The sequence below is a fragment of the Glycine max genome, chromosome 6, assembly GCF_000004515.6.
Source record: "Glycine max cultivar Williams 82 chromosome 6, Glycine_max_v4.0, whole genome shotgun sequence".
NCBI lineage: Eukaryota > Viridiplantae > Streptophyta > Magnoliopsida > Fabales > Fabaceae > Glycine > Glycine max.
Genome location: NC_038242.2, coordinates 16625528 through 16646085, shown reverse-complemented (window position 1 = coordinate 16646085; position 20558 = coordinate 16625528). Strand labels below are relative to the sequence as shown.

The 20558-nt window shown below is 32.0% G+C and overlaps 3 protein-coding genes across 5 annotated transcripts in view; all 3 read right to left on the bottom strand.

Annotated features, from left to right (window-relative positions):
- The window catches only part of LOC100801750 ((-)-isopiperitenol/(-)-carveol dehydrogenase, mitochondrial), a 4956-nt gene extending 4518 nt beyond the window's left edge, over positions 1–438 (bottom strand). Inside the window, exon 1 of the mRNA XM_041016134.1 lies at positions 366–438. Coding sequence (XP_040872068.1) covers positions 366–438 — 73 coding nt within the window. The remainder of the gene's footprint in view (positions 1–365) is intronic.
- Positions 439–4148: 3710 nt separating this feature from the next.
- LOC100783363 (LRR receptor-like serine/threonine-protein kinase FEI 1) lies at positions 4149–8938 on the bottom strand. Of its 3 annotated transcripts, none has more exons than XM_003527010.5 (13): positions 8582–8938; positions 8121–8256; positions 7870–7941; positions 7709–7780; positions 7540–7611; positions 7294–7365; positions 7134–7205; positions 6765–6871; positions 6284–6457; positions 5840–6172; positions 5248–5496; positions 4778–4911; positions 4149–4692 (listed from the first exon to the last, which is right to left on the bottom strand). In XM_003527010.5, the coding sequence occupies exons 1-13, from the start codon at positions 8661–8663 to the stop codon at positions 4468–4470; spliced, it is 1800 nt and encodes a 599-aa protein (XP_003527058.1). In that variant the 5' UTR covers positions 8664–8938; the 3' UTR covers positions 4149–4467. The 3 variants fall into 3 exon arrangements, with proteins under 3 accessions (XP_003527058.1, XP_006581953.1, XP_006581954.1); XM_006581890.4 differs by having other exon boundaries at positions 6269–6457; positions 8582–8935; XM_006581891.4 differs by lacking the exon at positions 8582–8938 and having other exon boundaries at positions 6269–6457; positions 8117–8257.
- A 4283-nt stretch (positions 8939–13221) lies between these two features.
- On the bottom strand, positions 13222–19977 carry LOC100782459 (ATPase 11, plasma membrane-type). Its single transcript, XM_003527008.5, has 22 exons — positions 19760–19977; positions 19510–19615; positions 19276–19395; positions 19047–19145; positions 18835–18972; positions 18571–18705; positions 18266–18445; positions 17959–18165; positions 17764–17883; positions 17552–17671; positions 17280–17402; positions 17088–17192; positions 16839–16983; positions 16083–16247; positions 15705–15943; positions 15512–15544; positions 15309–15390; positions 15042–15202; positions 14606–14791; positions 14341–14523; positions 14075–14253; positions 13222–13744 (listed from the first exon to the last, which is right to left on the bottom strand). Exons 2-22 carry the CDS (start codon positions 19561–19563, stop codon positions 13648–13650), a joined length of 2871 nt encoding a protein of 956 aa, XP_003527056.1. The 5' UTR covers positions 19564–19615; positions 19760–19977; the 3' UTR covers positions 13222–13647.
- Between the last annotated feature and the right edge of the window lie 581 nt (positions 19978–20558).

Sequence of the window (20558 nt, the reverse complement as noted above, 5' to 3'; positions counted from 1 at the left end):
GAATTTGAAAAACGGAGAGGAACCCAAATTAAAATGGTATTTTAACCTTAATAAATTAATTGAATAAGTTGTGTGAATTATTACAAATGATCGAGTGAAAGTCTTTTTTTTTTAATCTAAAAATTTGGTAGGAATAATCCTCAATCCAATACATCTTTTTAAACAGAATAGCCAATAAATTGGCGAGTTTATATGCGACTTTATTGCGTGTAGGTGACACATGAATAAAAGAGCAAAAGGGAAGAGCTCTAGTCAAACCTTACAAGTTACAATCCTCTACCATCCCCAAAGAAGTAACTATTACCACTTATTCTCGCCATTTGCAAAGCAACAAACATCTTTTTGTGCCCTGTCTCAAATCAAACCTTTATTAGCCCATCCTCCTGCAAACAAACTGCTAGCCACACAATTCATCACACCAATCACCAAAAAAACCATCTAAATTGCATTCAAAACAATAAGTTTATTGGTTTTTTTTTATCATTTGAGGGTAATTTTTTTAAAATTAACAAATGAAAGTACTTCTGAATTAATTTTTTTATAAGCGTAATTCGTAAAAGTAATTACGATTTTATAACAGAAATATTTCACATGACTTTCAACTGCTCTAACACCCATTAACCCTTTAAGGGCATAAATCTTGGCACTAAACGCGTTTTGGCTAAAATAAAGTCCTTTTTTTAACATCATGCATGTATAAGCCTATATACTATTAGATATTTTTATGTTTCTCCCTTCTTAAGCTTAACAAAACTCTTCTATTATTTTAAAAAGCAATTATTATTTTTTTATTTAAGAAACCTAGGCATACATTTTTTATAATTATTGTCTATTCCATTACAGGTCCTATTTCGCATAATTAAACCTTCAATGAAAGGGACATTAGAAAATATACAATACAGGTGTTATAAAAAATATACAGTGCCACGAACTCAATTCTATTTGAATCAACATCATATTGGTTTACAAAAAGTTCAGTTTTTAGAGATTGGAATTATTTTTTTTATGAAAGAAAATTTTGTCAAACTAAAAATATACATATTACCATTGTGTGCAGCATAATTTTTTTCTGAATATTTAATATAATAATAATAACAAATAAATAAACAAACAAACGCGTCCCACGAACCGCTACTACCATATTACGAAATAACCTCCCTTATACTATAAAATCACTGGTCCTAGTGTCCAACTGAAATGAATAAAAAACACGTTTTGTCAATTTTGCTTTTATTTGACAACTCGGCATGTGTCCTTTTTCAATTCTTTTAGTTTTTTTTTTAATTATATATTTTTTTAAGTTTTTACTAACTCTCATAATATTTTAAAAATATTATTTTATGTTTACCATAACAAATAGCTATAAATGTTAAAAAAAATTATATTCAATCTCAAAAACTTTTAAGTAGCATGGTATAATTTACTCCTTTTTATTTTTAACGTGACTGGAGCTCTGCCTTATTTGAACACTTAATTATTATTTCTATATTATTTTTTTATTTCTCTTTATTGCATTAATTATTTTATTTTACATTTCTCTTTTCACTTTTTCTTCCTCCATTATAGAAAATATATATATATATATAATTGTTCCAATTGAATTTCTCCAAGTTAATTGATTGATAAAGTATGCAGTCAACACTTGTGAGTATTATTATTATGCTAAAAACATTTATTTTTGTTGTCTTCATCATTTTGGTGTTAAGTATTCACCAATATTTTTAACAATTATTTTTTAAAATAATATCATTTGATATTTTTAAAAATAATATCATGTAAATCAACGACTTGATGTTTAATAGCTAAAAACATGTGTAATTTATTAATTTTTGTTCTAGTATGTTTTTTAAATCACCTTTTCCTTGACAAAGTGCATATTTCCCACACGATAACATTAAAAAGTTAATGTCAAATAGTTGATAATTTACTTTAAATTCTGCTAGTTGGTAGTGACTTTTCTACTTTAGTTACGAAATGTGAAAAACGTGTTCTTAAATCTTTCATGACTTTTCTAGTTTAGTTACGAAATGTCTTTAGTACACCTTGTATTGAAACTATGTGCTTAAATATTATATCACTTTTGGCCTTTCCAAAAAAAAAGTTTCAAAACGTTAGAGATTACTTTTCCCTGAATAAGCTAATTCGAAGTAACTGATAGGTATTTGCGGATTGAACTTTGGGGATAGAATTTACTCGATACAATTCTATTAGTTATTTTACTTTTATCATTCATTTTTTTAATTAAGTTTAATGTAACTTAAAACATATTTAAATTGAACTATACTTTTTTTCTTTTCTCTCGTTTGATGAGAATAGTAATTTAGTTTTTAATAAAAGAGTAGAAAAGATATATAGAATAAAAGAAAACATGAGACACGAACAAAATTGATTCAGTAGGCTTTAAAAAATAGGAGATCATGATATTGAGAAATAAAACCCTTCTTGATTATGTAGATTTCTATCTTCGAGTTCTGTTGGGTTCTATCTTTCACCTTTCACGATGGAGATACCATGGAAGATTAGTATATGTTAGAATGGGTGTTGATAAAATTAACTTTAAATGACATTGATTTTGTTTAATTTGATTTTAAAGTGGTATGATTTTAGATATTTGTGCCATAAAATCAAAGTTAGAGTAAGATTCAATACAAATTTTAGATCTAAAATTAATTCTAAATTTTTTCAAACATAAAATCTAACATGTAAAAATATATTTAAAATTAATTTTAGATCTATAATCAATTTTACAAAGTTAAACCAAACACACACTTAAAAGGTGAAATCCAATGAAAGTGGTTAGAGTTGAATTCCAGCTTAAAATTCTAAATTTTCGATGTATCTTTTTCAGTTTTTCTCTTTTCTTTTCTTTTTCAATTATAACTTCATTTTTTATTCATGAATATGGTTGTGTTTTTACGATTGAAGTGAGAATAGATTAGGTTGATTAATTTGAATTTGATTGAGGCTAGGTAATCAATTAAAAACCTAAGTCAAAACAATTGATAAAAAACCTAAGTCAAAACTGTGCATAAATTAACATCATTTTGGAGTTACAATCATAATTTCAGTTTTGTTATAGCACATTATCTTATATGATAATTTAGTTCTACTGGAATTCAAATTGACAAACATGTGTATTAAATTTTAACACCTTTGAACCATGATAATTCTGCCACAGCAATTGGACCCTTGGATTATTTTTTTGCTTAACCTAAGTTGTACGATATACTGCAAGTTTAAGGGGAATTTAGTATTTTTGGTAACAGCACGACATTGTTATATATGAACAACTTACTATTAATTAAATTCCTTTACATTTTCTCCCATATTCAAGGTATGGAAAATCACAACCTTATGTATGTTAGTTCCATAAAATACAAGGTCAGGTCAAGCATATTGACACGCGCATTTAATTATCATTATTGATGACCAACGATCAGATTTTATTTTTTAATGATGTGGAACACAGCTTGATTATGTTTGAAAAAGGTTGATTATGTTTGAAAAAATTAACTGAAAAATTAATTGATAATTGAAATATGATAATTGTTAAAATAATTGGAAAATGTAATACGACTGAAAAATAAAAAAAAATATTATTTTATTTAAAAAAATTAATTAAAACATTAAATAAATATATTAAGGATAAAAATAAAAAAAATATAAAAAACTAAAAAAAACTTTAAAAATTATTAAAAGAAACTTATTGACTAAACAATCAAACAAAACTTTTAATTAGTAAAAAAAAATAAAAACTAATTAAAATATATTCTCAAACATAATATTTAACAAAACTCCGCTTGTCAAACGGGTCTTAATTGGTTGAGTAAGAGTTGATGAGTTGTGATGAATACGATTAAAATGGTTAATCATCCAAGTGTATGTTTGAATACACGTTGTATCTACTTTCAATTGGAAAATATTCACTTTACAAAACAAAAATGGCAAAGCAAGGATGTTGAAGCGTGCGCGTGAACACTTTATGCAAACACACTCTAAAGCGTTATTGTATTACTTTCATGTGAGCTAATTTCAACTGGAAAAAAATTGGCACATTGAGAAGATGCTTTTGCAGTGACAAAAGAGAAACATGAAATTGAACTTAACCCTTGCTAGTTAAACATGAAATTCCAAGTAGCTAGAAGATATTTCGTCATTCCTTAAATTCATTTCTAAGCAAAGAATCATTAACAAATAACAATTTTAGTTCAAGTAATCATGCAGAATGCTAAAAAAAATTAAGAAAATAATTAACTGTGCCGTTTGTAATCAACAAATACATGTTGATTAACCAAAATGATTTCAATGGAGGTCATTCCAAAAACCAAGCCATTGCAATGTTGACCTTGCTGAGGTTGCACATTTGTCATTTGCTACAACAAAAAATTTACACAGACCCACAGAATGGGGGGGCAGGAGCACTTGCCAAACGTTGTTAGCATAGCATCTTGCAATTGCTTGAGTCATTTAACAGTGATCTGATTGTGACTCATAAAAATCACTTGGGCATGGAGACATAACCTCTTGTTCCAGTATCTGTAACACTTGGTTCATCGACGGACGTTCATCCGCGTTTGCATCAGTGCAACTTGCTGCTAGTTCAAGAATTACTTCAACAGATTCCAAATCTGCATCAATGCATCTTTTGTCTACTACATCTTCCAATCTATTTTCTTTGAGGAATGTGTTCATCTGCAAATAATTACCCTCAGTTAGTTTTGTAACATGAGTTTAAAAAAGAGGGAAAAAAGTTCATGTGTGACTGCCTTGTGCTTACCCAGCCAACTACATTTACACCTCTGCTTGCAAAGGAAGGATCTGTAGGTCTCTTTCCTGTTACAAGTTCTAGCAATAGAACTCCAAAACTATAAACATCTGACTTCTCAGTGGCTCTCCCACTTTGTAGATACTCTGATGACGACATATAAGGAAAAAATCACCAATCATATAAGTTATTTCTCATGAGATTAGTCACTACAGTACAACTAAACTGACTCGATTTCGAATAGTATGTAACACTACATAAAAAAAAGTTACATTTAAAAGGAAGGCTAGTACTAGTAGTAGGCTATATCCAAGATATCGATGCTATTAGAATGCTATTCATTGAATAATTTAGTGGCATCTTTTACATGATTATATATCTAGAAATTTAACTCTCAAACATCAGCTATATAGAATGACCTGCTGATTTTACAGCCCGAAAAGGGTTACCAGAATCCAGATGATGTGGAACTAAATACATACCTGGTGCTAGATAGCCAAATGTGCCAGCAACCACTGTTGTAACATGGGCATCTTCATCTACCAAAAGTTTTGCAAGACCAAAATCAGAGACACGAGGCTCCATGTTCTCATCAAGAAGGATGTTGCTGGATTTTATGTCGCGATGCACGATTTTCGGGCAGCAGTCATGGTGCAAGTAAGTCAATCCCCTGGCAGAACCGAGGGCTATCTTTAGGCGAGTACTCCAATTCAGTGATTGCTCAGTATTTTCTGAAACAGAAAAGATTCATTACAAGGTTAGCAAATGCAACACTGAAGAGTTTGTTATCATGAAATCATAATAAACCAAGCCCCCCACACCCTTCTCCTTAACCTCATTCTAAACAAAGTTTAAAGTTCTTGAATAATCCCTACCCACCTGGAAATTTTCTATAGAATTCTACTAGAGTTTTGACAAGATTCAAAAGTGGTTGCTACATAAGTCAAAGTAATAAGGACCACCCCGCCATATAAGAGAGTCTAACAATGCCAACTCATTCCCAACAGATTTTGCATTCTTATATAATGGCACAAAAAGATAGATAGTATATAATACATACAAAATGAAACATACCATGCAAGAGATCATCTAAACTTCCCATGGCCAAATAATCATAGATTAGAAGCTTAGTAGAAGGGAGTCTGCAGTAACCACGCAGGTTAACTAGATTAATGTGCTTGATACTACCCAATATTTCTAGTTCCCTTTCGAAACCCTGATCAGAACCTTCACGGCTTCTATCAATCCGCTTAACAGCAAATGTACCACAATCATTCATCACCATTCGGTAAACGGTACCAAATCCTCCAGACCCTACCACATCATCTTCATCAAGAGACTCCAACTTTTCAATGATCTCCAATGATGTGTACGGCAGATCACCATGGAATGTGATGAGTTTTGTACCTGTCACAAAACCATGTTAGTATTCACAAAGAAGAAAAAGACAAAAAAATGTTATGTTCTTTTCTGTGCTGAATAGAAGTTTTAAACTTGAAATACCGTCATTCTTCCTACTTGATTCTGGATTGATTTGATCCTTCACTTCTATGTATCTCCTGGCAGCTCTTTCCTTCTTTGATAGCAAACAAATCCATAGTAATGAAAGTGTCATAACAAGTGCAAGGCCCATTATAGTTATTGCACCAACTAGCACCCATTTCACATAATGTGAAGATCTTTTGTCAGGGACTGCATCATACAAATTCAAACAGTGATTACTCTATGTAAATTTTGTTATAAGATCTACCAAGTAAAAGTGGATTTAAAAAATAGAATATTTACAACTCTTAATACAACAATACAACATCTTCCTGCTTACTAAATGAAGAAAATATTGAATTGAATGTTTTTATATTTTCCAAGATATTAAATGCATTTTCTTTTTTATATTTAACATGTTCCTTATTAAACATTAGGAGAATTAATATTAATATGAAGATATTGTAGGAGGATATAGCATTATTGCTGAAAATACAAAACATTAGATTTAACTTGCCTTCAGCTTCATCACTTTCAGCATGTGGTAGCACCACTGGGAAACCAAGTGATGTCCGGCATGGTTTCTGAACTTGCCTCCCGCAAAGATCTAAATTCCCAATAAACCTATTCATATGTGATGAATTTATAAATAGAAGCATAAACATGGACAACAAAACCAACCTTCCACCACTTAATACAAGGACCAAATAGGTTAACAACCATAAAAAGAACTTATTTAAAATGAATAAAAATATAGCATTTAATGTTATCAAGATGCAATGCATAGCAAAACCTTCAGTACGTTATGTAACAATTTAAATAGTAATTGGTCTAAAGGGTAAAACGTATCAGCCTATACACAACACTATTGGGCAAGAGTGCTTACGCATTGTTCCCAAAGGTGCTCAGTACTCCAATGTCAGGGATTTCGCCAGAAAAGAAATTTGTTGACAAGTTCCTAAGACAAGCAGATTAGCACATACTGAATCCCAAAGCTATGGTTATCAATATCATTATCCCAAAGCTATAGGTTGAAATAAACTTACAGAACTCGCAACTGTGTAAGACGGCCAATAGAAGAAGGTATAGCACCCTTCAATGAGTTGCTTGATAAATCCCTGTATTTGAACTTTCTATTAAAATCTTTAAATTGAGAGTTAAAATGCAGTTTAAATATAAAACCATGTTAAGAGCCCAAAAACAGACAGTTCCATAAGATAAACACTAATTAAAATCATTACAAACAAATGGTGACAAAATAATGGGGAAGAAATAAAAGATAGTGCCCTTACAATACATGCAAAAAGGAAAGATTTCCAATATTTGATGGGATGCCTCCTTGTAAATAATTAGCTCTCAAGTACCTATCATTAGAATCAGATGAAGCATGTCCAAACATTACCATAACAGGATTATCCACATATAAATTTCTAATATAGCACTGAACTTATTGTCACTTACAGTGCTCTAAGCTCAGTACAATTGCTAATTTCGTTTGGAATAATTCCATGTAAGCCATTTTGATGAAGTGCCCTGATTCATTGCAAACACAACTCAAAGATGTTACATTTTTCCACATTGAGAAGTGAATGAATTGGAAAGGAACATGTTGTACTACTTACAGTCTATGCAGTCTACTGAGTTTGCCAATGCTGGGAGATATAATCCCCCCCAGCTGCATGTAAGGTAAATTTCTGAACCACACAAGACAAATCCATGTGTCACACACTCAAACTAATTAAGAAGAAAAATGAGAAAAACTAAGTACCCTTTAGTTTGAGAAAATAATTAATGATGAAAAAAAACTTCCTTTTTTTTCTCAAACCATGTATAGTATATTAGAATAAATGGAGTGTGTGCGCTGCTTACATACATTGAGCGAACTCGTTGTTCCCCAGGATGACAAGTGATACCAGTCCATGTACAGTGAGTTTCACCAGACTTTCTCCAGTTGCTGAGAAAATTCCTTGTGTCATTCAAAGTGCTTTTGACCTCCAACAATGTCAATCCTAACAGATGAATAAATTAAAAATCAGAAGTTTGAAACTTTTTATCAATTTTATCCCATCTTTGAAGAACAAATGTAGTGAAAGTTGACAACTGAAATTTGAAAACTACCCAATGCAATAATCATTCATCCCAAACAATAAAATGAGAACCTACTATAATCAAAGCCTACCTTAATTTGTGACTCATGTGCAACCAAAGACAGAAGATATATATGTATAAAGGAGAGAGAGAGAGAGAGAGAGAGAGAGAAGCACTAAACAGAAAAGGTTAAGGGTTTAACTTCAATCCGGAAAGAGACAAAAGGGGTTCATATATAGTTCTTACCGTCTTGCGTTAGAGCAAGAGAAGAAGGGCATAACACAATGCTGGAAATCACCACCACCAAAATCAACACTGCATGACCCATTTCTATTTTAGCCTTCAAAATGGAGTCTTTTGCTCACAACTTATTTGGGTGGTGGAATTGAAGTGGAATCACTCACTGTGAGAAAATGTCCACAGTGATGATGATTCCAGTTGGTGGAGTTGTGATGGCAAAATGGACCTCAAAGGATCACCATGATTAAAACTTTAAACTAGCCAAAGCTAATAATTTGAACTTTTGAAGCATGGAGAGAGAAGGCACAGGAATGCTTCTTTTTCACTCCAATAAATAATAACTGTTCATTTTAATATTAATATTTAAGTAAAAACTGAAAAAAGAGTGAAACTAAAATGCAGTTTTTTTGCGAAAGGTGGCATAAAAAGTGATGCAGTGACTGCAGCATGAACTGTGAAGTAGCCGTTTAACAATGCAAATTTCAAACATGGAACTATTCTGGTATGTATCGTACTCTCGCGTAAGTGGTGAAGAAGTACACGCGCCAGTAATTCACGAATTTGTGTTACACGTGTCATGTAAAGATGGAGAGTATATTGGAATTAAAAACATGAGCGCGTGGTCTCATGTGGTTCGAATGTTGATACTAGCTAACTCCGTATTATGGGGGGTAACGGCGTACGATGTCCGAAATACGCCAAACATTTTAGGGAGGTGCTTATGTTGTATTGCAGTTACTGTATGCCAATGACAGCCTCAAACATGGAGCATCGTTTTGGTGATACCACGGCAAAGATGTGACCCATCAATATTAAAGGATTTTAAAGATGTGAATATTGACTCAAAACGGTACTTAACAGGTGAGTGTGATTAAAATTTTATTGGAATGAATTTAAATATATTTAAAAACTTAAGTATGTAATTTGCAACAAAATAAATGTAATAAATCTTCCTCACAAGTCATTAAGGCATCAAAAGTGAATTTTTTTTTAACATAATTTATTTCATACTTAAGATCATTTAAAATTGAAATCCAAATCATCTAGAACAAAAATCACTACATCTCATATTAATCATTGTTAATTTTAATTTCTTAATTTACTTTTAATACATCCTACAATAGACCTCATATTTTTTATGTTTTTAGTCAATATTATTTTTAATGTAAATTGAAATAATTATTTATATAAATTTGAATTATGAAACAACAAACACATGAGAAATATTTTTAAAAATCAAAATTTATTTCATTTTTTATTTATCGTTAAAAGATAAATTGATGAAAAATACATAACATTTAAATTGAAATAATAAAAAGATTTTTATTCTCATGTGCAAAACATTTCTAAATATATACAATCAAATTTTCTTAGGTTGTGTATTTGATTTAAAGGAGAGAAATAAAAGAAAAATATTTGAATTAAAATAGAATATAAGAGGTGTGGGTTCCATAGATTTATTCTTGTTGAATTGGTTCTACGAATAAATACCAAATTTCTTTGATATATTATTTTCCTCTTTTAAAACAAACAAAGCCTCCTTAAAAAAAAAAAAAGAAGAAGAAGAAGAAGACAAAAAGACAAACAAAGCCTGTCTATCACAAATATGAGGACGTAGAAGTTCTTGCTTATAGGTATGTAACAAAATCCAGATAATCATTTGATAATTCTTTGATTGAGATGTTATTATTTATATGAGCATAATAAAAAGTTATCATTATGTGTGTTGTTTATCTTCAACAATCATATTATATAAGATAATGCATGTCAATATTATATGTTTTGATGTATCCATGTGTCAACTATGCGGTAGACCACATATATTTGCTAATCAAGATTGGAGTAGACCAAAAGCTCATTTCATATCTTTTTTAGAATTTTTTGCTTCTAATTGCAGCATTGTGATGGTTTTGACAAATGTGACCTACCTAGATAAATATCATCTACAAAATATTTTTCTTATCTACAAAATAGTACCCCATATTATATGAAATTGTATTAATTATAAATTATATGGTAATAGTTTATCCTTCCAAAATATCATTAAATGCATTAGATTAGTTTAACACATTAGCGTTATTGTTTAAACTTACAGCTACAAAAAATACATGACAAATTTGTAAGTCTTATGACAACTACTTCAAGCATGATTGTAGGTTTGATATGATCGTCTTGACAAAACTAATCTTTTCACATAATTAGACAATTTTTTAATTCTCAATGTATATAATCAATAGAATTCAACATATCATAAATGTTACGTGTCTCCCTAATTTATAGTAGGCGATCAATGTCATTTGTTGGTAAGTCGTCTCAAGTACTCAACCTCAAATATTTTGTTCACACCTTTTCAAACAATATTTTTGTCAATTATAATGTACTTATTTACGCATTTATGTAATGGTGAAAGACTCATTATATCAACTACACTGACTTTGGTTGCAAAAATATTCATCATGATTGCTAAGAGAATCTACAATTCAAAGGAACACATACCTTCTTATTTGATGTATTTTTATTTCTCAAAAATATTTTAGATTGAAGTAAAAAAAAAAACAGTTTAAATTGGTTCGTTGCACCATTTTAGGGTTGGTTTTTTACCGGTTTAATCAGTTTTCAACAATTCTAAAATGTCTCATTTTCTAGAGTATTCGACCAATTTTCAATCGGATCGATTGATTTAGTTAAATTTTCAAAACATTGGTAGAGAGATAAAAAAAAAATGGAATAAATGTAGGTCACGTGAGTGAGCTTCGTAATTTTATCAAGAACGTTGGATTACAATATAATGAATGAGTGTGATTCAAAAATTGCACTAATGTAATTCAATCCACAGTCTAATAAATTCTAATAATTACATAGAAAATGACACTTTTATTCTAGTTATGTTTTCCATTTTTTATATTCTCTTTCTCTCCCTTCATTACATAATGATCTCCACACAACTCATGGGAATATAATTTTTTTAAGATTTTTGCTATTTTTCTAAAATATTATTATCAGTATTTTATAATTTTCAAATTAAAATTAATTCATCTTTTATTTTAAAATATAAAATATTTATTTTTAAATTAATTATTTTTATTATCAATATATTATTATTTTAAAATTTAAAATAAATCTTCTCTTATTTTATATTCTGACAAGTTCTATTGTCTTTGAAATATTTTTTATAATTATATTATTATCATAAAATTTAAATAAAAATAAATTTTATTTTTATATTAATTTGATTCATTGAAAAAATAATAAAATAATTTAATTTTATATATAATAAACTATTGGTTAAAAAATTATAAATGCTACTATCAAAATAAAATTTCGATCAAACATCACTTTCATTGTCAACCAAAGAGTATAACTTAATTGATTGAGCTTTGTGAATTATTGTAAATTTTTTATATCTTAATTTAATTCCTATAGAATTAAAAAGAAAAAAAAAACTTCCATGGTCATTTTTCTGCACCAACAAATAATTCGGAAGGATGGTTGTTTTAAATGATCTATGTATTTTTTTAGAATCTTAAATTATGTATGTAGCTTTTAAGTTTTAACACGACAAGGACGAGAGCTGAGAATAGTGTCAAAATTGCATGTTAATATCAAATGTCTCTAGAAATAAATGAAACCAGGATTGAATATTGACCACGCTTCCCTTTAGTTTCACTCCTTCCAAATTTCTCCCCTGCTTGGTCTTTCCTTGCAATAAATTGCAGTGGTTGCTTTCTCATATATTATTATGCATTTGGGTCAGCCATTGATTGCGACTTATTGCCTATTTATTCTGGCATTTGCCCAAAAGGCTTAAAAGTCATGACCATTGCCTAATCACGTACTTGCACATGATAAAAACAATAACTTATTAAATTAATATGTGCACGTTTAAGAATAATTAATACTCCCTATTAGCCAGAAAAATAAAACTTTTTCACCAATATAATTAGAGTCTTTAGTTTCTTGACAAAGACTCCAAATTTCAATCTTTTTGAACCCCTAAAGATTAGTACGCTACTAGAGATTATATACTTATAAAACTCTAAAAACTTTGCTGTACTTTTGAGATTGTGTAATGTTCCTAGGTTATAATTAAGATAGCAACCAAAAAAAGTAATTTTCATCTAATCTGTTTTGTCTCCTAACCTTCCATTTGCCCTTTTCAATTTTTGGATAAACTTCGGATATTTTTCGGCCTAAAGTTAGATCAAAAGTATAACGAATTTATTAAATTTTATAGTGCAGCCTATTCTTAACACGCCCCCTCGAGCCAGGGCTGGCGGCACCCACCGAACAAAAGTAGAAGATGGCTCTGATACCATATTAAATTTTATAGTGCAGCCTAGGCATCCGAAAGGTCCCCTTAAAAACCAGTTCATAAGGGGTGGTCTACCCAGCTATATAAACACTTATCATGTTCATGAATTACCCGATGTGGAACTATTCTTAACAGAATTCCCAATTTCATTTATAAATTTTTATTTATTTTCCGATTCCACTCTAGATTGATTCCTCTTGTTGTATTTATTTAGAATTTAGTTTATGATCAACAAAGATAAGGCTTTCTATACATACTCAAGTTTTTTTTTAACCGTCTTTCAAATGCGTATCAAACTCTTGCATTACTCATACACACGCACAGAGACACAATATACCCACATGCATAATAGTATAGGCATACTACCTTTTAATCAAAACTGAATTCTTAACAACAAAGTACGCATCCCCTGAATATTTCTGTTCCTAAACAAACCATAAAATAACGTGTTTTTCTTATATTCATAACTTGAAAGTTTGAACTCTGAAGGGATTGAGAGTGAAGTACAAGGAAAAATGCGTTTAGAAGCATAGAAGATGAACGGCTCTCCCCGTTGTTGCATTATGGAACTGTAGAGAAAAAAAGTGACAGCTATAGTAACATCGACCTTACAAAGCACTCCCCTTTTAAGTGCTCAAAACGGTGAGAGGACATTGAACTCAACTGGAGTGAGTAAACAACATTATATTTCTTCTATTCCTCTTCAATATAGTTAGCACCATTGGATTGTATCAGTATGCAAATATATATAAAAGCATATTCAGACTGTGTATGCTTGCTGAATTGTGTCTACATCAATACCCTTCAATTTCAAAACTGATTCTACATGACCCTTCAGTGTATGCAGCTCTCGCAGCCTGAAAACAATTGGGAAACAAATGAGAATTTAATTAGAATGCACTTACAGGGTAAAGATTTTTTATATTATCATGTCATATATTATAAGATTATCGACTTTTGTAATAATTACTTCAAAAATAAATCTAAGGTGATTTCTAATTTGGTTGACAGTGAAAAAACCTTTACACTTATAGTATAACTAAGCAAATAAATACATTATATCCTACTTTGTATGGAACAAATTAAAAACTGGCAACCTTGTATGCTTAGCATGTATGCAATGTTGTGATGTTCATCGCTAACCTAATTTCTAATCACTCAAAAACAAGTGGTTAAAAATAATCTACCGTGCAATTTCAGCTCTCCTTTTAGCTTCTTCAGCCATTTGGTTGAGTTCGTTGAAATGTGGGCGCTCGGTGAACATCTTGGTGTCAGGTGGTTGTAATCCATGCAATGTTCTTTGTGCATGTGCCCATTGAAGTTCCCTTTGTTCCTTTCCAAAGTCCTTTTGCCTTGTGAATGCAATCTACATGACAATGAAATCAATGAGCATGGAGCCCAAGGTAATGAATGCCCTCCTAGGATACTGTAACCACAATAAAGCTCTACTTACCCTTTGCTCAATGACAAGCTCCCAAGCCCTCCCACTCAAAGCATATCGAATTAAAAACTTGATGGGGTCAAGTGGGATATAGAATATTATGTTGTATAACCATATCACTCCAGCCCATCCCCAACCTATGCCTTCGATGGCAGCAAAGCTCCAGTTGGCATATACCGCAATCAAAGTGGCAATCTGTGAAAAACAGTTTAATCAACAAAGTGATCCTTGATGTAATTGGAAAAATTGTAACAGAACAAGTGCTTAATTGTCTTACTAGCTGAGCAATCACGAAAGCTGTCACAAGCAAAATACCAGGACGTTCAACATAAGACCAACCCCGTGACCGAGTCACAAATATTAGGGCCTGACTAATAGTGCTCACTTGAAGATAGATTGCAGAGGCAAGTTTTCGGAAATCATGATGAGCAGTTTTCTCAAGAGTAGAAACTCCAAATACTCGCTGCACAAAGTAGCAGGTAAGATAAATGAATGAACCATTCAAAATAATCAATTGTAGCAGGCATAAATTGACATTGACAAACAATTAGTTAGGAAACCTTAAATTGTAACAGCCACTGAATCATAAGATGCATAATATAAGGGATCAAGTTACTTCACACATGAATGTCACACAATAAACTCTAATTATGACCAAATTAAATTAAACCAAAGAACATTTTGGGATTGAATGAAGTCATCAAAAGATATACCGGGAAGAAATTGGTTTTGTATGCTGCCCAAAAGAATATGACTGTCATCATTGCCAAGTAACTTCCAAGCACAACGCCAGTTGTAAATATCTCAGCTAGCTTCCAGCTATCCGGCAGAGGTGATGGTTTTACTCGATCTTTTGAAATAGTCATGATAGTACCTACAATGCATAGTCATCATAATATTAGCTGCGAATAAAACTCTGGATCACAAAGGCATGCTCAGGGAGAAAAGAAACAACCTCAGGGAGAAATGAAATAACTAACCATCATTTAGAATGGCGATAATAAGCACCATAAAAGGTGGAAAATCAAACTTCCATATGAGAGCCAGTAACATAAAGCCAAGCTGCAAGCATGTCAAAGATGTAAAATATAGTAAGAATATTATTAGACCAATCCCCAAGACTTATTTCATCAATGATGACATCTAAGGTAGAAATATATTCCAGAGCTGCAAGTTCACTTACTACTATACGAATTGTAATTGAGACAGCATAAATCTGCATGAAAAATAAACAAATGGGTCAAAAATTGGTTCTAAAAGTACCAGTACAAGGCCTGAACAAAACAAGTTTCCTCAAAAATCAATAGAAAATATGATGAATTACTATAATGGCATAAGTAACAAGTGATTAAAAACTGCAAAGTTCAATTGCTCACTGTATAATTTTTCATTCTCTGGAAGATAGCACGGCTTGTCAACACTGCACTAATAATAACACTAAGACCAGGTTCTGTTAAAACAATATCAGATGCACTCCGAGCTGCATCAGTTGCATCAGCAACAGCTATACCAATGTCGGCCTTCTTGAGTGCAGGTGCATCATTCACTCCATCACCAGTCATTCCACAGATGTGTTTCCTAGCTTGCAGGCGTTTCACAATTTCATACTTGTGCTCTGGCAAAATATAAATTCAATATGAGAAAATAAGCAAATACTGTTCTTCAATCACCCCAACTGATGATTAATCTTTCTTCCAATATATGGTCAAAAGCTTTCAAAACAATCAATTGCAATGATCAACATAAAAACATACCAGGAAAAACACCAGCAAATCCATCAGCCTTTTCAATTAGTTCATCAACGGGTAAAGCAGATATAGATTCATCCTTATCCTGCCCGAGCAATGCAGATGAGGGATACATATTGGTACCCATTCCCAAGCGACGGCCAGTTTCCTTTCCTATAGCTAGTTGATCCCCTGAGAAGAGAAAGGAAGATATATGAATGACATTGTGAGGAGAAAATGGTGTTAATCAGATTTCAAAAATAAATTATGATGTGGCCATGTTAGAAAACAGATCCATTTCTCTAAGAGCAGAAGTTAATATGAACAAGGGAGAATATATAAATGAAACTCAGAAAGGTATAGACTACAGTAAGTTGGAAATAATCCATTACTCTAAGCACAGGAAAAGCTTGTTTCCCATGGATCACATAAATTTTTCCACTACAGGATGTTCATGATAACATGGTTATGAAGTTGTTTCCCTTCGGTCACCCCATGCAAAGCAAAATTGTTCATCTACTAGCATGTTTATTTTTAATCAATCAAATCAAGTTCAATCATGACTCTTGACCAATATACATGATAACTTTACTTTCCCAATATTCAGAATCACAGAATAACAAGAATGTGACTCATGTCACACCACTGAGATTGCAACAGTTGCTTGCTTAGTACAACTGATTGCTCCAAAGGTTTAAGAAATTAAGTAGCTACATAAAGAAAAGCGATTCCAGTGCCACAATACAAGAAACTTGAGGGGTTTCATCATTATATGTAAAATACCTGTAATCATTTTGACATTCACTCCAAGGTTTAGTGCCCTGCGTATTGTTTCTGCACTGTCATGCCTAGGTGGGTCAAACAGAGGCAAAAGACCAATAAACTGCCACGGGCCACCTGGACTCTCTTTTCTTCCATCAGGAACATCCTGTGTATAAAATGGAAACACCCAAGTAAATATCTTTAGCATGAAGCTTAGATATATAAATTCATCAAATGATTGTGCAATAGAATATGCAACGAACCAATTACCTGGAATGCTACTGCAAGGGATCTTAAACCACGCTCTGCAAACTTATCTATAACTGCATGAACTCTACGCTCAATGTCTGATTTATTGTGTGCGAGATTAAGAATCTAGCAATCACAGCATAATTGTACAGATCAGAACGAGAATATATGAGAATTTAACAGAAATTTATGAGAACATTGTTAATAAGTTACCTGTTCTGGAGCACCTTTGCTTACTCTATGCATTTTCCCATTACGATCAATATAAGTCAATGCCGTCCTCTTATCAGTGGGATTGAAAGGAAGAAAATGTACTTCTTGGATACCAAGCCGAGCCTTTATAGCAGTAAGTTAGACAACAAAATTAATACCCAAACTTAAATACCAAAACAATTATGATGATCTGCAGATTATAGTTAGAGGCTTCCAGCTAATAAATATATGTCATCAAAAGAACTGCAGTGAATAATATATCAATGACTAACCTCTTTGGGATCAGCCAACATTCCAACTATGGCAGTGTCTATTGCATCTTGATTCTCAAGTCTTGAAGCTTGAGCTGCCATCAAAACAACAGTATCCGCATCCACTCCTTTTGCAAAAACCTTATTGGTTAAAACAAAAATAATTAGAAAATTTGCATACAAGTCAAAAGTCCAAGCCTTATCACAGCAAGTAAAACCATTCAGCATCCAACCTCTATAAGATTTTTGTCAACAGTAAGCTTATTTAGTGTTAGGGTCCCAGTCTTATCACTGCAAAGCACATCCATGCCTGCCATCTCTTCAATAGCTGTCATTCTCTTTGTGATAGCCCCCTACAAAAATCATTACTAATTAACCATTAATTCTTGTTAACATCCACCAAACACAAGCAACTGAACCTAACTGACCTGCTGTGATAGCCTGTGAGAACCAATGGCCATAGTCACTGAGAGGACAGTGGGCATGGCAATTGGAATTCCACCAATAAGAAGCACAAGAAGGTTATCGATTCCAGGGCGATATTCTCGATCTTGAATGGGATACATAACAATAATCTCAATAACCATCCCCACAGCAATTGAACATATGCAGAAGTTTCCAATTGCAGTCAACACCTAAATAAAACGGCAGCAGAAAATAGAACAAATGAAATCTTAAGCACAGAAACAACATTTAGGGTACCGAAAAAAAGGTGCCTGCTTTCATGTTAGTTACCTTTTGAAAGTGCCCAACTTGATTAGTGGTATCAACAAGGTGAGCAGCTTTCCCAAAGAAGGTATGAACGCCGGTGGCAATGACCACGGCTTCAATCTCTCCTTGCTTGCAGGTAGAACCAGAATACACTCCATCACCAGGGCCCTTCGTCACCGGAAGGGACTCACCAGTAAGAGCAGACTGAAAAGGTACATAGCAAAAGGGGAAAGCTGAGTGAATTAAACAATTTGGCATATAATAGACAAAACAATAAATTTGTATGATCTAGAGGGAAAATGAAAAAAGACAAAAAATATTAGACACACCTGATCAATTTTCAAAGGATCCCCTTCAAGAAGACGAGCATCAGCTGGTATAATATCACCAAGCTTAATGCTAACTATGTCACCAGGAACCAGGACCGAGGCATCTTGCTCATTCCATCTACCATCACGAAGAACCTTTACAACAAAAGACAAAAGGAATGAAACTACATGGGGAAACACAAATAAAAGTTATATCATTTTCAAAGAAAAGATTCAACAACATAAAACATCAAAAGTATAATTGAAAGAAGCCAAAATTGACACCTTTGCTTTCGGAGCAAGCCGAGCCATGAGAGCCGCCGCAGCATTACCAGCATTGTTCTCCTCAATGAAACTGATAGTTGAATTGATGATAAGCAAGGTAATGATACCAACAAAATCTTGCCAATCAGGGGGCTTCCCCTGCAAAAATAAAAATTTATTCAGCAACAACCATAGCAATTAGAAACTTCCAAAACTAAGTTTGCTCAACTCACCCCTCCATTGGCAAGTGCAATTGCCATTATAGCAGCAGCCTCCATAACCCAAGACAGAGGATTCCACATAAACCCCAAGAACTTCAAGAATTTGCTCTCCTGAATAACACCCAGAAAGATAATTCACCTCAAAATTCAAACTTTTTAAGTGGGACTCATTCAACAAGTGACAAAGAGAAATTTCTTGGACAAAAAATGAAAAAGAGAAAAGAAGAGTGAAAGTATGAACCTTTTTCTCTTCAAGTTTGTTGTGGCCAAAAATGACCAACCTCTCCTCAGCAGCCTCACTGCTGAGACCTTCTTTGCTACATCTCAGATTCTCAAAAACCTCCTCAATGGGAATGTTCTCCTGCATTCAACAAAAAGAAAAGAAAAAGAAAAAACACAACACATCAATGAAACCAAAAGAGGCACAGCAAGGAAGAGACTGAAAGAGGCTTATAGAGTGGTTCAGATCTGTTACCAAATCTACAGCTTCCTTCAACACAGCCTCCAATACTTGGGACTTGTCACCCATGATAGACCACTTCCTCTACCTCTCTCTATCTCTCACACACAACTTTGTCTCACTAAAACAAATATATAAGAAATCAGTACAAGGCGCGCACAGCACAAACGGTGAGAGCTGACAGCACAAGTACAAGTGCTAAGGAATATTTATCATAGTATCCAAAGAAAGAAAAAGAAAAATGTTTGCAGTGGAGTTGGACAACCTTAATAGTTCTTCTGACCCAAAAAAATTGGGATCCAAAAATGAAGTGATGTTGAAACTGCAAGTGATTTTCACAACAACAAGAACTACTACTCTGCAGAAAGAACAGAAGAAAGATGGCACATGAAGAAACAGCTTATGCAAATGGAAATGGAAATGCAAGCATGTAGGAGGAGCACACAGAGCAAGTCAGTAACCGTAACCATTTACAACTCATTTACCCCTTTTTAACTTCGCTTTCTCTCAAAAACATTTATTTTATTGATTTTTTGTTTTATTTTAATGTTCTTGCTATTATTATTTAAGTATTTATTATTTATTTGCGGAAAAGAAGCATCAGAAAAGACTCCTGAATCAGAATGAATGTCCCCTCTTTTTGTTAATTAAGCCGGGCATTTGGACAAAAAGGAGAAATTTCATTTAAAATTTATCAAAATGAAAGTAATTTTTGAATTAATTCTTAAATGGGATAAGTTGTAAATTGTTTTACAACTTTATTATATGATTTATGAAATCATATAATAAAGTCATAAAAAATCCAGTGATTAATTTTTTATTTTAAATTCATTTTGAAAAATTCATTTTAATTATAATTTTATAATTTATTGCTTAATTCTTTTAAAATTAAAAATAATTATAATTAATATTTTTTATAAATTTTGACTTTAAAATCGTTTAAATAATAATTATAATTAAACTAATTTTTTTATAATTTATAACTTTATAGTTTTTTCAATATAATTTTATATTTCATTGTTTAATTCTTTTAAAATAAAAAAATAATTATAATTAATATTGAT

Coding starts and splice junctions, on each gene's coding strand:
- LOC100783363 (XM_006581890.4), bottom strand. CDS start 8,663: ATGGGTCATGCAGTGTTGATTTTGGTGGTGGTGATTTCCAGCATTGTG. Junction 7,366..7,539: donor CTTTCCTTTTTGCATGTATT/GTAAGGGCACTA, acceptor GTTCAAATACAG/GGATTTATCAAGCAACTCAT. Junction 6,872..7,133: donor AGCACCTTTGGGAACAATGC/GTAAGCACTCTT, acceptor ACATATGAATAG/GTTTATTGGGAATTTAGATC.
- LOC100782459 (XM_003527008.5), bottom strand. CDS start 19,563: ATGGGTGACAAGTCCCAAGTATTGGAGGCTGTGTTGAAGGAAGCTGTA. Junction 15,203..15,308: donor TATCGCCATTCTAAATGATG/GTTAGTTATTTC, acceptor TATGCATTGTAG/GTACTATCATGACTATTTCA. Junction 14,792..15,041: donor ACAAAACCAATTTCTTCCCG/GTATATCTTTTG, acceptor TACTTTGTGCAG/CGAGTATTTGGAGTTTCTAC.